Genomic DNA, 16,722 nt, shown 5'->3' with positions numbered 1-16,722 from the left:
CCTTCCAGCTCGCTGGCCTGTGAGTTTCAGATTCTCCTGGCTCTGCTGTGCACGGTTGGAAGTGTGGTAGGTTCACAGATATGTGCACCACTTTGCAACCAGTTGTATATAGGTGCTGGGGAATTGAACCCAAGATGGTAAGCTTTGCTAGCAAGTACTTTTAAGTGGTGAGCACTCTCACTATAGATCCAGCTGACTTGAAACTCACTCTGTTTGCATCTGGTACCCACTGAAATGCTTTGCCCAACCTACGAGAGTAAAATGGGGGTCTCACTGATGTTTTACTTCATGTTTCCCCAATGTCTGTGAGTATATCAGGAACTTAGCATCTCTTCATCTGACATTTGGTGGTGAGAACTACCAATTAAGATTATTTATCCAATTTCACTTTGGTTTTGTTTGGACCTTCTTTATTATCTGTAAGAACTTATTATATAGACAATAGTTTTATAAAATAACATATATTCTTAAAATGTGGCACAAATATTACAGCAGTTTAAAGTTGAAACAAGTATACAAATAAAAATAAAGTCTCCATTTAAAATGTTAATTAACTGAGTGTGAAAGTAGATGTATCCTTAACAGCAAATAAATTCTAAATGTTGGGAGCATTAAATTCAACTTGCTGGTGACAGTTCTGATGATGATCACTAACTCAACACAGCTTCTTTTTCAATGTTATTGCTGTTGTAAACCATGAAGTTTAATTTAGAACTGTACACATATGCTGACGAACTATATAAACAATGCTCAAAACAAACGGCTTTCTGAGAAGCCAGAAAAAGACAAGCCCAATCAATACATTTCCTATTTTCTAGCAATGCAATGATTGTTTGGATCTGGTGACGGGAAATGATAAGCTCTCTGCAATGAGAGAGGAAATATACCTCAGTATGACCTTCTGTAAGGTGACAAAGCAATCTGCAACAGACAGGACTTCGATGGCATATGAGGTGGTGACTTCACCCTATGGGATATACTTGATAGGTCCCACCCCAACCAAGACCTACCACCCTTGTTCTATGCTAAGAATCAGCATCATTCAAACACAATCATGGCAATCATCAATCTACATGATTGTTTGTTTGGTTTTGCCTTAAGAAACCTGTTCTGTATGATTAGGGTGGGACTCACACAAATCTATGCCTGACTGACCAAACAGTGCTAATATATTTGCTTCTTTTCCATAAAGACAAAGATTTTTAAACTACAGCGTACTTAGTTCTCTTCCTCTGAGATTCAGGAAACCACTGATCTGTTTTGTATTACCATAGATTTGCTTACATTTTCTAAGATTTTGTAAATGCAATTGTATAATGCATAGTCTTGAGTTTGGCATCTTTTACTTCTTATGATAAGACTGAGGTTCCACTACAGCATTACTTGTATTAACTGTTCTTTCCTTTAAGTTCCTGAATAGAATTACCAGTACATGAACACCAGGTTTTGTTTACTCACTCACCTACGGATAAAAAGAGGTAGTTTCTAGTTTGAGATTATTATAAATAAAATTCATATGAGTATTCATGTACAAATCTCCCAAGTTTGGAATCAACATTCTAGAACCTTGCCCACTGCTTTGCAAAATGGTTACACTATTTTATACATGCAATGGGAGCTCTAGGTAGGGCTGTAGCCAGAGTACTGGTCTAGCTTGTGCAGGGCTTTGGACAATGAAAGGGAGGGAAGGAGAAAGAAAAGGAGGGAAGTTGAGTTCCAGTTCCTCCACATCCCCACTAACAGCTGATATGGTTAATCTGAAATTGTATTCATTCTAATAGGTATATTTAATGACATGTGCTATTCCATTTTACTTAGCTTTAAAATATTGTTTTCTATTTAAACAAAAAGCTAAAATGTTAAGATTTAATATTACTTCTAGAAGTACTGTGATCCTCTTATGAATAGTATAAGATAAGGATTAGACAACTAAACAATAAAAACATTATAGAAGAATTCCAAAGAATTCCAATGAATGTACCCACTGTGCAAGTAGAAGTAACCAAAAGATGATGCGCCAGGTAAGAGGTAAAAGAACTGTGGGCAAACACTGAAAATGCAATTTAAGAAGCTTAAAGAATATTCAAAATTTAGGATAATACTGGCAGAGAGAAAGAACAAAAGGAGGAAAGTTAAACATTTCCATTCCTGAAACATCAACAGAAAATAGCATTTATATAGCCAGATAAAGGGGGGAAATGCTCATTTACATAAGAGATATATGATTCTATGCCAAAGAAGACAATAAAAGGTCAGTTCAATGATGGCCAAACCAGAGTCCAGGGACAGAAACAAAACAACATTCAAAGGCAAGGAACCAGCCACAAACACATCCTTTTAAACTAAGACTGGGGATGAAACCTAGTAAAAATGGTTGGACATTCAAGGAAGTCTGAAAGACCAAGAGAAAAGGCTGACAGAGTAAAAGCAACAAGGAACATAGACTAAAATAGCTCAATCCCAATTTCCCAGGCTTCCTTTCTTGACAACATTAATATCTGACATGACCTCTGAAAGTCTCCTCAACATCTAAACTCAACACTTGGTAAACTGATCACTATAAGTACAAAGGGCCTGAGTATGTAAAAACTTTAAGTACTGGGGTTGGAGAGATGGCTCAATAGTTAAAGGAACTTGCTTGCAAAATATACTGCTTTGGATTCAGTTCCCCAGTACCCATCTAAGGCCAGATGCACAGAGTGTACATGCACCTGGAGGTGGTTGGCAGTGGCAGGAAGCCCTGATATGCCCATTTTCTCTCTCTTCTTGCAAGTAAATAAGCACAGTCTTTTTTTAAAAAAATTACAAGGAGAGGGAGAGATGGCTCAGCAGTTAAATGTGCCTGCTTACAAAGCCTGATGACCAGGTTTGATTCTCTAGTACCCAGATAAAGCCAGTGATACAAAGTGAAGCACCCATCTGCAGTTCATTTACAGTGGTAGCAGGCCCTATATTCACTCTTCCCCACCCCTCTCTTTCTCTATCTCATAAATAATACATAAATATATTTTTAAAAAAATTAAATCAGGTGTGGTGGCACACACCTTTAATCTCAGCACTTGGAAGGCAGAGGTAGGAGGATTGCTGTGAGTTCAAGGCCAGCCTGAGACTACCTAGTGAACTGCAGGTCAGCCTGGGCTACAGTGAGACCCTACCTCAACAAACTAAAAATAAAAAAAATAAATAAAAGAGATAATTTATTTTAAAAAGCACCTAAGTTCTGTTGAAGAAAACTATACTTAAAAAAAAAATCCCTTTTCTTCCATAAGCTGCTTCTGTCCAGGTATTTTATCCCAATCAGAAGAAAATAACTATTATAGGCTTAGTAAATTTTACATCAATTTTAAATAAATGTGCTAATAAAAATGAGTTGAAATGAAATTTGAGCTTCTCTAGGAATTCTGTAGTAATATAATGTACTTTGAATAAGCATTAAGACCATTATTTAGGAAAATAAATATTTTTGTGTAGGTGTGTGGTATGTATACATGTATGTACAAATTTGAGTACCTATATGTGCTCACAGGGCCAGAGAACAGTGGCCTTCCTCTGTCACTCATCTGTACACTTCCTTGAGATAGAGTTTCTTTCTGGACACAGATACAGTGTTCTCAAGCTTCAGTGACTCTCCAGACTCTCCGCCCCACAGGAGTGGAGGTACAGATATGCCTGATCACATCCAGCTCTTTATATGGATCCTGAGGAATTGAACTCTCAGGTAGTCTTCAAGCCCTCTACGGTCCTAATGCTTGCAACACGTGCTCTTACCCAATGAACCAACTACCCATCCCTATTTGGGGTTTAAAATTAACATATGTGCCAATATTCTTTAAAATGCCCTGAAATCTAAATAGCAATGTGAGTGATACAGCATCACTCTAACATCTGTCGGAAGCTTTTAGCTGACAAAAGAACAATAACAGACAACACAGAATCCTACCAACTTCTCTGTATAACTGTAGAACATACATCCATAGGACCCATTACATTTAGCGGTACAGTTTATTTGCATAAATGTCCCAGGATGGCTACCAATCAACAGGCAAGGATAATTTGGGCTTTGCTCAAGGTCAACCAAAGATGCATAAAAATATATGGGCATTTGCACTTGGGTATGTGTGTTACTGAAATACAATTCATGAAATACACACATAGCAAATGAATAGCTCAGTGGTTCTGATACACACACATCCCTGGGAAACCATCAAGACAACCATCCTCAGGGCTTTATAAGACTCCTCTGGGTCCCATTCCAGGTGTGAACTGTGAGTGGACCTTTATTATGGTAGTGTAATTTCATCATTCTTGACAATCACACAAAAGTTAGCACATAGCAGGTAATCACTAGGTGTCTGGCTTCCGTGGCGATGCCCTTGCATACCTGATTCACAATCTAGTCTGTTCTTTTCCATTGCTTGGAATGGAGTACAATTTTTACGATCATTTCTACTACCAGTGAACACTGGGATTTTTACTCTTTTGGGCTATCATGAATGAAGCCATTTTTATGTATTTTGTGGAAATATGGACTGTGCACATATTGTTCTTGAATATGAAATTCTTAGAAGTAAAGCTGCTAATCATTAGGCAAGCACATGGTCAGTTTTAGCAGATTCTATGAAACAGCATTTCTCATGAAATATTAATGGGAGAAGGAATATATATTTTCAACAAGTAGAATGTTTTGCTCAGTTTTATTCATTTATTTCATATACAGATAGCCTCTGGTCCAGCTCAAATTTGAGACTCACCTTGGGAGACTTTGTAAAAGTGATCCCCTGACACTTCATCCTCAGCCTGACAGAACCTGATCATCACTGTAAGTCTATAACTGCTGCTTTATTGTTCTATTTCTGGAATCAATACAATGAATGGTTCGAAATGTATTTCTTAGGAAAATAAAAAGATACATTTAAATGCAAAAGTATTAGCTGGGTATGGTGGTGCACACCTTTAATTCTGGCACTATGGAGGCAGAGGCAGGCGGATCTCTGTGAGTTCAAGGTCACCCTGAGAGTACATAGTAAATTCCAGATCAGCCTGGGCTAAAGAGTGAGACCTTGCCTTGAAAAACCAAAAAAAGTAAAATAAATAAATAAATAAATAAACACTATTATTTTGTCTAATTGTAATGTGTTTAAGTTATTTTAACCTAGAAGTAAAATAAAGTCCGAGTTATTCTTTATTTTTTAAAGACTTTATTCTCTCTTGTCACCTTCCTAATGAAAAGCTCTAGATTAAATATGGCAGCTATGATCAGGCGTGACTGCTCATGTTTGTACACTCAGCATTCAGAAAGCTGAAACAGGAGGATTGCAGGTTTGAAGGCACAGTGAGTTCAAATCTTGGGATATGCAGTGAGATCTTGTCTCAAAAAAAGCAAAACAAAACAACAACAACATGACATCCATTATGTTTAAAGATGATCAGCAAATTCAAGCCCTAAAAATGGTTTTAGAATTGTTTAAGGATACAAAGCCCTGAAGACAACCACATGATCAGAAGGAAGAAAATAAAAACTAAAAATCTCATCATAGATTTGAAACTGAGATCAACAGTTCCTCCAAAAAAACTAAAAATAATCCAGAACGACCCACTTTATAGTCCTCCACTCGACCTGACAAGAAGCAGAAGCCACTCCTTTACACAAGTGTGACTATTCCAGGGAAGATCATCAGCTGCTTGGGAAGACAGACAAATAAAAACAACTTCAAACCACCTTCTTTCTCTACCAAAGAAAGGAGCAGAAGCACAAGGACAGAAAGCTTAGCTTTCAATGATGTCAGTCAGGCAGGATGGAAACACTGCATAAAGAACTTGGCTAACTTGTCGATGATATAAATTACCTGAATGAAGATGGATGGAAAGTACAGTTGACACAAAACTTGTTAAGAGAAAACATAACTGAAGGCAATTACTGCGAAGATACAGAGCTGCTTTCAAGTAATAAAGCCAAACGTATATGACTACAAATCTCTCAAGCAAACACACAAATTCTACACAATATATATTAAAGACTTCAGAGACCACATAGCAAACATTTTTATCGTGTGTGTGTATGTATGCCAGGTTGATATTAGGTATCTTCCTCTGTCATTCTCCTCTTTGCCTTTCTCTGGCAAGGTATCTCCCTTAAGCTTAGAGCTCACAGATTTCAGCCAGCCTACCTCACTACAAGGATACCTTGTCTCCACCTACCATGTCCTGAAATTACCTACATGGTAGGCTGTCACTTGCCATTTACATGAGTGCTGGGGATCCAAACTCCAGTCCTCAGGCTGGTGAGGCAAGTACTTTAACCACTGAGACAATTCCCCAGCTCCGATTTCTTTTTAAGATGAAGGCACGACTAAGGTTATAAACACACACACACACACACACACACACACACACACACACACACACACGCACACAGAGAGAGAGAGAGAGAGAGAGAGAGAGAGAGAGAGAGAGAGAGAGAGAGTCCCCTGGCCTATCACATACTATGCATTTAAAAAAATATTTTTTATTTTATTTACTTGAGAGTGAGGCAAGAGAGAAGCAGAGAGAGAGAGAGAGAGAGAGAGAATGGGTGTGCCAGGGCCTCCAGCCACTGCAAACCAACTCTTGATGCATGTGCCACCTTGTGCACCTGGCTTACATGGGTCTTGGAGAAATGAACCTAGATCCTTTGGCTTTGTAGGCAAGGGCCTTAACTACTAAGCCACCTCCCCAGCCAACTAAGCATTTTAATGAACCTCAGTTCAAAGATCAAATGCTTAGGTCATTCAGATATATGTCCAGTGCCCAAGCAGGAAGACAAGAGAGGATCATCCACCTCTTATTCCAGAAAGAATGACTAAGAGAAAACAAGACCCCACTGTCTTTTGATGTACCAGTGTGGCCAAGGTACACACGTCCATTTCTGGACTCCCCCAAAGAGTCTCTCATTCGGTGGTTCCAGATCTTCCATACAAAATAGGCATTCTTTTTCCTCTCACACAGTCAGGTTTATACACCCTCATAAACCACAGAGGATCCTAAGGATGGATTGTTCAGCAAGTGCTGATACATGTAATGCTTGCCACTCAAAACAAGTTCCTTTCCAGCGTACTCTTCATAGTCACTCAAAAATGAAAGTTAGTGATATTTTTATACTTTAAAAAATCTCTTACTTATTTGCAAGCAAAGAAAGACACAGAGACAGAGAATGAATATGAGAGCATCAGGCTCTCTAGCCACTGCAAACAACCACCAGATGCATGTGCCACTTTATGCACTGACTTTATGTGGGTGCTTTGGTACTGAACACAGGTTGTTAAACTTTGCAGGCAAGCACCTTAATCACTGAGCCATCTCTCCAGTCCCAAGTTATTGATATTTTGAACGTGTATCTTAGAAACCAAATCAAGGGCTAGAGAGGTGGCTCCATGGTTAAAGGCAATTGCTTTTAAAGCCTGATGGCCTGGGTTCAATTCCCCAGTTCCCATGTAAAGCCAGATACCAAAGTGGTATCTGTATCTAGAGTGGGTGTGCAATGAAAGAGACCATGGCATACCCCTTCCCTCTCTTTCTCATTCTTCCCCACCTCTCTTTCTCTCTCGCTCTCTCTTTCTCTCTTTCCTTGCAAATAAATAAATAAGACCAAATCAAGTTTCAAACTTAACATTTCCTTCACCTTCACTGATATTTACTTTTTATAATTTCTTTGTTTATTTTATTTATTTAAGAGCTACAGACAGAGAAAGAGGGAGAGAGAGAGAGAATGGGCATGCCAGGGCTTCCAGCCACTGTAAACAAACTCCAGACGTGTGTGCCATCTTGTGCATCTGGCTAATGTGGGTCCTGGGGAATTGAGCCTTGAACCGGGGTTCTTAGGCTTCACAGGCAAGTGCTTAACCACTAAGCTATCTCTCCAGCCCTTCACTGATATTTAAAAAAAAAAAAAAAATCTTAGCCAGGCATGGTAGCACACACCTTTAATCCCAGCACTCAGGAGGCAGAGGTAGGAGGCTCACCATGAGTTCAAGACCACCCTGAGACTACATAGTGAATTCCAGGTCAGCCTGAGCTACAGTGAAACCCTACCTCAAAAAACAAAAACAAAAACAAAAGTCTCCTAAGGGTCCAAACATGAAGACATTCACACAACATATTTTAGCTCAGAAGACACAGGTTGTTACAAGTGTCAGGGATGGGATACCACTCAGTGAACGGTATCCCATCATGGATTCCCCTGAGGTCCACAAACCACACAGGCTATTTCCAGATGGTAAAGCATTATTGCTGAAGATGACACAAGTATGTCAAGAACACTGAAAAATGTCAAGCTGGAACTGAGCTTGAAGTTTCCTCCTTCCTGACTAACTATGACAGTGATAAAAAGTGTAAGGAAGTCTGCTATGGAAGAAAAGTCATCAACAGGTTTACCCAACTATGGATCCACCCTGCATGCTACACAGTCAACTATCCAGGCAAAGGGTGCCAATCAGTGCAACAGTGGCATGACTGTTCTGGGGGTAACCAACTGTTTTCTATTAAGATTTGAGGCCTGCTCCATGGGAGGCAATTCATGCCTGGTACTAAAAACCGAGTCAAAAGCCTATAGCTGGGAAGGACATGGACCCAGGAGGGAAGCTACTGTGTTCTGCTGACTAGACAGCTATGTTGTACCTGTCAAACTGTCCTCTAATATTAACATTATGTCTGTTGCCACAGATTAGTGTTGCTCTCACCTTCAGTCAGAGAAACATCTGCTTGTGGACAATGGTGACTATCAGGGAGAAACAAACCTGGTCAAACTGCTGAGAATAACGACAGGTGAGAGCTCAGTGCTAAGTGAGATGTCTCTATCTAGTCCACCACGGCTCAGGGAATATTGCAAAAGGAAGGACAGCAAGCATGAACGAGCCTGAGTATAGAGAAAACTATTTGGGGGTATTTTCTTCCAGTTTTGTAACATCACAGTGGCTGTGATGTCCACAAGAACTCCACAATACTAAACTCAACATTTCAACATGGATAATGGATGTGGGCAATAAAAACACAAGTCATCAAAACAAAAGAGGTAGTGTGTGGAGAGAAGCAGTTCAGCAGAAGGGAGGAGGACTTGGGGGACAAAAGGCACGCAGGAGGGGTAATGATCGAATTATACGATCTTCAGGTAGAAAACTTATCAATTAAATATACGACAAAATGGTGACTTTATATATTTAGAAGATACAAACTGCTCCACCAAGATGATCAATCAAGTTTCAATTATATTTGGCATCTCAATATAACAATGCATAGAATTATACCTGGCATTAGTAATCAAATGAGAGGGTTCATACCTTAAGGATTCCAAAAACTCCCAGAATAAATAAATTAGGGCCATTATTTACTAATAAAAAGCATATTTTTCTTTTAATAACAATTCACCTAGGCATTTTACATTTTTAATTTTAAAGAAATAAACATAGTAGTACGCTAAATGTTCCATTTAAAGTCAAATAGATGACTACAATTAGCTAGAAATTATAAACATATTTATACAAATAGATTTTATATGCAGTTTATATATTAAAGACTGTCAACATATAAGTTGTATATATATACATATATAGAGAGAGACCTCTTTCTAAGTTCATCTTTAAAATTTTTATAAGTTATTATAAACTTGAGGTTTATATGTGATGCTATTAAAATGCTACAATCACAAATCTTTGCAAGTTTAACATATGTATAAATATACATATATATAGTATTTGGTATCACATACTTACTACATCAAATTTCTGAGTGATGTTTCCCTGGACATCAAGTAAATAAACCTTGCCATAATGTGTGCCCAGTGCCAAAAACTAGAAGAAAAACAGAAAAGTCAATTAAATAATGTTCTATGTATTAACACACAATCAGTAATAAAAGCATTTTCAACAACACTTAATGCATAAATGATCTGGAATATGTGGGAAGACAGGCATTCTGCGGAGAAAGCTTGTTTCCAGCTTGTCGGAAATGACAGGCCAGGGACTAGTTCATGTGATAGCGCAAGCTGCCTGTCAAAATGACTCATGTGGCCTCGCATCACCTGACAACTAATGGTGTCTACGCAGTCCGTACACAATGTCTGATGGACTGAGGCAGTAAATTAAAAATGCAGCTGTGAATGCTGAACCAACCTACAAATGAACTCAAAGTCAGAAGGAATGATAGGAAACTACCCCTAATGCAAGGAAACGATGTCCTTCTGGGCTATCATCTAACTTTAATGACAAAATGCATCAAATAATAACGTATTATTTTAAGGAAAAATCCATGCTTTGCTGTAGGATGAAAACCTTGAGTTGCACTTATACTATCAATTAGCTTTAGGGTGCCTCTACAAACATTACATACAAGCTCAAGATTAAGGCTATTTATATTCTGACACAAAATGAAATCTTTCCTGTCACTAAATAACTGTTGAGCTACAGATTAATTTCATGATGTAAGACTGTTCCACATATCCCACTGTTTCTTTACTTCCTTGCATGGATCCTAATCAAGCGCAGGAAACCTAAGCACTGCATAAAATAGAAGAGGAGATATTTTCCCTCTTTTACTTCTTCCGGCACCACTCAAGCACTCTGGAACTCTCTGTGTCTGCTATGTGCAGCATGCTTCATTGCAATCTCTAATGAAACGCTCAGATTCACAAGCAGCACCAAGCGTTGCAGTCAAGCAGCAAAGTCTTTAAAAAATAACCTTACAGAAAGTCAAGATTTAAAAGGATTTATCAAAATGGAATTGCTTAAGAAGAAATTTCAGTTCAGGCACTTAAAATATGAAGCCACATTAAAGAGAGGGCACAAAAGGGGAAAGAAGGGTTCGTTAGAAATTCATCCCCGGCAGTGCCTTTCTCTCCTGCAAGGTTGCCTTTTTTCAGGAAGAAAAAAAGTCTCCCGGGGGAAAAAAATCAATACTGGTTAATAAAACATGAGGCATGTGGACCTAACTAGGGATGATGACTGTGCTGCATGGCCCGCCTGAACGTTCCAGGGGCCACGCGATTAGTCATCCAGCGCAGACAGAAGGCAGCTGAAAACAGGCCGGGGCACTGCGAGGGGAAGGCAGAAATGAGAATTCCGGGGGGAAATTAGTCTGAATTTTTAGACCAAACGGGAATGCTTTCTCCAACCTGAAAGAACATCCTAATTAGAACTAGACAACCCAAGTTGTAATTTTATGTCTACAGTGACACGGACAGTATTTAAATAGAAAACACCCCAGACAGTACTGAAAACAATACACAAGACTCCACTTGAAGGCTCTCTGTGGAAAAGATAGGTCTTAAAAGCTCACTGCACCCCAAGTATCTCACAGTATTGATTCTCCTCATAAATACTGTATTTAGTTTGGTAGGAAACCAAGAGAGCTTGGAGTTTTAAAATGTTTTAATGCTGTCACCTCCTGCTACCACTGCAAGGCCATTTTTGAACTAATTATATTTTATTTTATGAAACATTTAAAGGATATATGCAAGGTATTTTATCTGCATTTTCTTTCTCCTTATTATCCTTATTAACTTAAGATAGGAATAAAAATAGTACTTTTTTGATTTTGTACATTTAAAAGTAATGCTTACAATATTTTTGAGAAAGTTCAGTGATTTTCATGACAAGCTATCTTTTGCTTAGGAAACATTCAGTTACTTAGATTACTAAATTAATTAGTCCCTCCAAATTGGCCACAAATGTGACAGAACATAAGACTGAATCCTTCAGATTTTACCTTCCTATTAGCCATTAAAAATGTGAGCTTTGGTCTGGAGAGATGGCTTAGCAGTTAAGCACTTGCCTGTAAAGCCTTAGGACCCCACTTTGAGGCTCAATTCCCCAGGACCCATGTTAGCCAGATGCACAAGGGGATGCATGCATCTGGAATTCATCTGCAGTGCCTAGAGGCCCTGGCACACCCATTCTCTCTCTATCTGCCTCTTTCTCTGTGAATATTGCTCTCAAATAAATAAATAAATGGACAAAAAATGTGGGCTTTTTCTATCCCTTGAATTTTGCTTCACTGTATTTAGCCTAAAAATACTTAAAATCTAGAATGAGTAAGTAATAAATGATATTTGACTTTCTCATCTTATGTTTTACAGAAAGTAGATTCATGTTATAAACTGTCAGATTGGACTCCTCATCCTTAATCCACTAAGCACAGTGCGTCTGCTGTGCAGGACTGAACTTCGTGCAGATAAGCAAGGAGTGAGAAGCTCTGTGCCAATCACACAGGAAAGAAGGAGCACATAACAAATTGTCCCTTTCCTAATCTAGTTTATAATGTTCACAGTATTAGAACGAGGGTAGCTTCAGTTACACACGAAGAGGGAAGCTCCGGCCACTGGTGAGACATCACGGAAGCAGCTAGCGAGAACAGTATTAAAGCCAGAGTTAAGCACTGATAAGGACCCAGGATGCCCAGCAGTCTTTGGCATTATTCCCAGCACTATAACAATAAAATAAAAATAAAAGTTGAAATGCTCTTAGCTGAAAATACTCTTAACAGATTCTTGTTAGCCAAATTTTGAATCTCACGTTAAGATGCACGTTCTAGAGGTCAGCAATGGCACCTGCTCTTCACACTCACACTCATACTCATATTCCAGGGCCAAGTTGATGAGGTATGGTTAATATAGGGGTAAACTTTGTCCTCCATTTCATTTATTCAACTGTTCCTTCAAAACACACACACTCACACAGGGCACTATATTGTACTTTCAGAATAAACAAACGTGGCTAAAGGTTATGGTACATTGAGGGAAGTAGATATAAAAAAATGATTCATTGCAATTAAACTTCAATTAAAATGTCAGTATCTTGGGCTGGAGAGATGGCTTAGCGGTTAAGCACTTGCCTGTGAAGCCTAAGGACCCCGGTTCGAGGCTCGGTTCCCCAGGACCCACGTTAGCCAGATGCACAAGGGGGCGCACGTGTCTGGAGTTCGTTTGCAGTGGCTGGAAGCCCTGGCGCGCCATTTCTCAATCATTCTCTCTGTCTCTTTCTCTCTCTCTGTCACTCTCAAATAAATTAATAAAAAATGAACAAAAAATTTAAAAAAAAGTCAGTATCTTGGGCTGGAGAGATGGCTTAGCAGTTAAGCACTTGCCTGTGAAGCCCGAGGACCCTGGTTCGAGGCTCCATTCCCCAGGACCCACATTAGCCAGATGTACAAGGGGGTGCATGTGTCTGGTGCAGTGGCTGGAGGCCCTGGCACGCCCATTCTCTCTCTCTATCTGCCTATTTCCCTCTCTGTCTGTCACTCTCAAATAAATAAAAAACAAAAAAAATTTTTTTTTAAATGTCAGTATCTTGAGCTGGAGAGATGGCTTAGCGGTTAAGGTGCTTGCCTGCAAAGCCAAAGGACCATGGTTTGATTCCCCAAGACCCATGTAAGCCAGATGCACAAAGTGGTACATGCATCTGGAGTTCATTTGCAGTGGCTAGAGGCCCTGGTGTGCCCATTCTCTCCCTATCTCTCTCTCTCTCTCTCTCTGCATCTTACTCTCTCTCAAATAAATAAATAAATAAATAAAATATATATTTTAAAAGTCAGTATCTCTAAAACCCTTTGGGGCATAAGAGTAGTCAGTTGTGATAAAGGAGGACTTCAAGACAGAATTAGGAGGGCAGAAAGACTGGTCAGAGTGGATACCACTTGCTTATGGCACAAAGCCCCATGAAGCACGATGGCCAGGCACTCACAAGCAGTTTTATGTGGGTGAAAGGGCCATCTAATTCACTCCAGAGAAAAGACGCTGATCTGGCTGGAAGGACTGGCTCAAAGCACTGGATATTTACAGAGGTGTAAGGTAGGAAGGAAGTAGAGGAAAGCAGGATGGGAGGCATTACAATGCTGAACTGCTAGTTCTTACATACTACACACACTGTGGTAGCACTTAGTGGTCACAGTCAAGTGACCAGTGCCCTGGGCCTTCAACCTTTGCAACAGATCTGCCTGTAGGGACAAAAGATCCGCCTCCCCACTGGAAATGGTAACCTGAAAGACGACCGCTGCCAGTGTAGAAAGAGCCTTCTCTGAATCCAGCAGTCTACCACACAGGCCTGTTTCTTTTGAACATTTTGAGAAAGAAACTTTATTCCAATGAGACAAAAGAAATTACCTCAGAGATGCCCAAGCAGGGGATTTACATTCCAATTTTGTGAGACTTAATCCTGAGAAAGAGGCAATGTAAGTAATAGGTTCAAAACTAGCCAGAGAGGAGCTGGCAACTCAAACCAGCATTTCTAACTCTCCTGGGATGTAAGGGACTTACCAAACACAAGGGTAGGAAGGGTGGAGAACACAGTTCTAACCCATCTGATCTTGTAGACTCAGGACAAGAGGCACATCTTCCTCTTCTCCAGAGACCCTGATATCTCCCTCTCCATTAAAACTGAGATGCATCCAAGAGCTGGAATAAGTCTGATCCTGAGAAGCTAAAGGAAAAAGATACTCACACTTTCCTGTAGCACCATCTGCCCTCTGCACAAGCTAAGTGATGAGGAAGTTAGGCCAAAGGACGGAAGCTTGAAGTACAACCTCATCCTACAGCTGGACTTCATTTGTAGGAATCAAGAAAATGGCCACATATCCAAGTCTCCATGACTCCCTACCAGAGGAAGGGATGACACAAAAAGAGAACAAGAGGGAACACTTCTGATACCCTAGATCTGTTCATGTTTAAACCCACCTTTCAAAAGAACAGTGGGAAATGAGGCTCATTTAAATATCTTCTCCCACTCTTAAAGCACTGCCCCATCTCTATATTCAACCATTCACCCCAACTTACCAGAAAAAAAAAAAAAAAGGAATCCCACCCTACATGGCATGCAAAGTGTACAGCTTCCAACCAATCTCCTTAAGGCAACTGCTTGGACCCTTGGAGCAATAATCCAAGTCCAAGTCCCTTTTTAAGTCACAGACCATCAATAATGCAAGAAGAAACTAGGAAGATGCTCTGAAGACACAACTCAATGTCCCCATAACTTTCAGACCTTAACTTTAGCTAACAATCTTACCTGGAAAGACCTATACTTAGTGTTAATGACTGGAGAAAAGCAGAGGGTCCCAGCAGATGTGAGAATAAATGCAGATGAGCTACTTGGTCAGACTGTCAGCCCAGCCCAGAGGCCTATAGGTCATGACCCACCAACTGGAGTAGTAACACCCGGCAGGGACCAACAGACACAGAACGATGACAGGAAACCTCATTGTGGAACTGTTAACTGTGACAAGGTTGGAAAGGCAACTTAGGGAAGAGGGGCAAAATCTGCTATATATCACAATAGGCTAAGTGAGGCTTTCAGGAGCTCACCAACCTGGGGATCCCTCACCCCCTGAAGGACAAACTCTTCCACATTGATATTTTATTAGCCAGTCAGCCACTGACTAACATTCATAGTCAGCTTCTGAAGCTATCAACAAGAGCACAAACCCACACACTCAGCTACTGGATACTGCTTTCTCAGTATCAACCAAGGCCTAAAGATAAAAAAAACAGAGGGGTGGGGGAGATGGCTGGGTGGTAAAAAACACTTGCCTGCAAAGCCTGCCAGCCTTGGTTCAACTCCTCAGCCATCCATATAAAACAAAATGGGTATTGGTTTGCAGCATCAAGAAACCCTGGCAGATACACACACACACACACACACACACACACACACACACCTTTTTTAAAAAAGGAACAAAGAAAGGGGGTCCAAATGATTGTAGTTGTCCTCCTAAATTTACTGGCCACGCCCATCCACTCCAGGAATCATCTGATAAACTCCAGAGATCAAAACTCAGAAAGCTTCTGAGGCACAGGTCACAGAACATCTGAAGGTCACAAATGTCCCCCACATCACATCCAAAATGTAAGAACCCAGAGGTATAGCAACAGAAGGTGATCTGTTTCTATTCCCAGAAAAGGGTCATGCTCTGACATAACCCCTTCTGGGTTTGAAAGTACCCAATAAAATAGAATGACAGACCAAAAAATCAAAATCAAAAGTCAGCCTTCCAGACCCTTCAAAAGTCAGCCTTCTCCCCAATAATTCATAGAGAAAAAAATCATCATAATGTTGTCATTTGTGTTCAAACTTATTTTCATGCAACTATACATCATTCTATGTCCAACACAACATAAAGCACTGTCCTCTCCACAAACCAACTGGCGCATTCCTGACCCCATACTGGATACCAACACCTTCAATAAGAAGGGCCCTTCCTGGAATGCGGTTAGGGGAGAGCGGCCCAAAGATGATAACCTGATGGGAATATGAACAATTTAAAATATGTTCATTTATTAAAGTTACCAAGGAAAGATGTAAGACAGACAGGTGCTCAGTAGGCCCCTAAAATTTCCTAACATACCTGAATGGTCAATTCATTTTATCTACTTATTCTTTTGTTTTTATTATTGAATTCTAAAATTATTATTTTTATTTCATGGAAGGCCTACTTAAACATGTGCTAATCTGAGTGTTGCAGGATATATTCAAAGACATGATGACCTGCATACTTCCTTATAAACTGAAGCACTCAATTTCTGAAAACATTAAAATGGTATTTTGGGGCCTACTAAATGTTTTATAAAACTTTATAATGCTACTTTTTTATATAGAATATGCACTAGAGTTACATGAAGCTACTCAATTTTACATTGTATATAAAAGTTTGGCTGAGTGTGGTGGTGCATGCCTTTAATCCCAGTACTTGGAAGGCAGTGGTAGGTAG

The 16,722-nt window shown here is 39.7% G+C and overlaps 1 protein-coding gene across 1 annotated transcript in view; it reads right to left on the bottom strand.

The window, feature by feature from the left end:
• Vps41 (VPS41 subunit of HOPS complex) overlaps window positions 1-16,722 on the bottom strand; it is a 160,264-nt gene that overhangs the window by 106,851 nt on the left and 36,691 nt on the right. The window contains exon 4 of the mRNA XM_004668846.3: window positions 9,744-9,821. Within this exon, the coding sequence (XP_004668903.1) occupies window positions 9,744-9,821 (78 nt within the window). The remainder of the gene's footprint in view (window positions 1-9,743; window positions 9,822-16,722) is intronic.

The sequence above is a fragment of the Jaculus jaculus genome, chromosome 16 (assembly GCF_020740685.1).
Source record: "Jaculus jaculus isolate mJacJac1 chromosome 16, mJacJac1.mat.Y.cur, whole genome shotgun sequence".
NCBI lineage: Eukaryota > Metazoa > Chordata > Mammalia > Rodentia > Dipodidae > Jaculus > Jaculus jaculus.
Note: the sequence above shows the minus strand (reverse complement) of the source record. Positions and strands in the feature narration are given on the sequence as shown.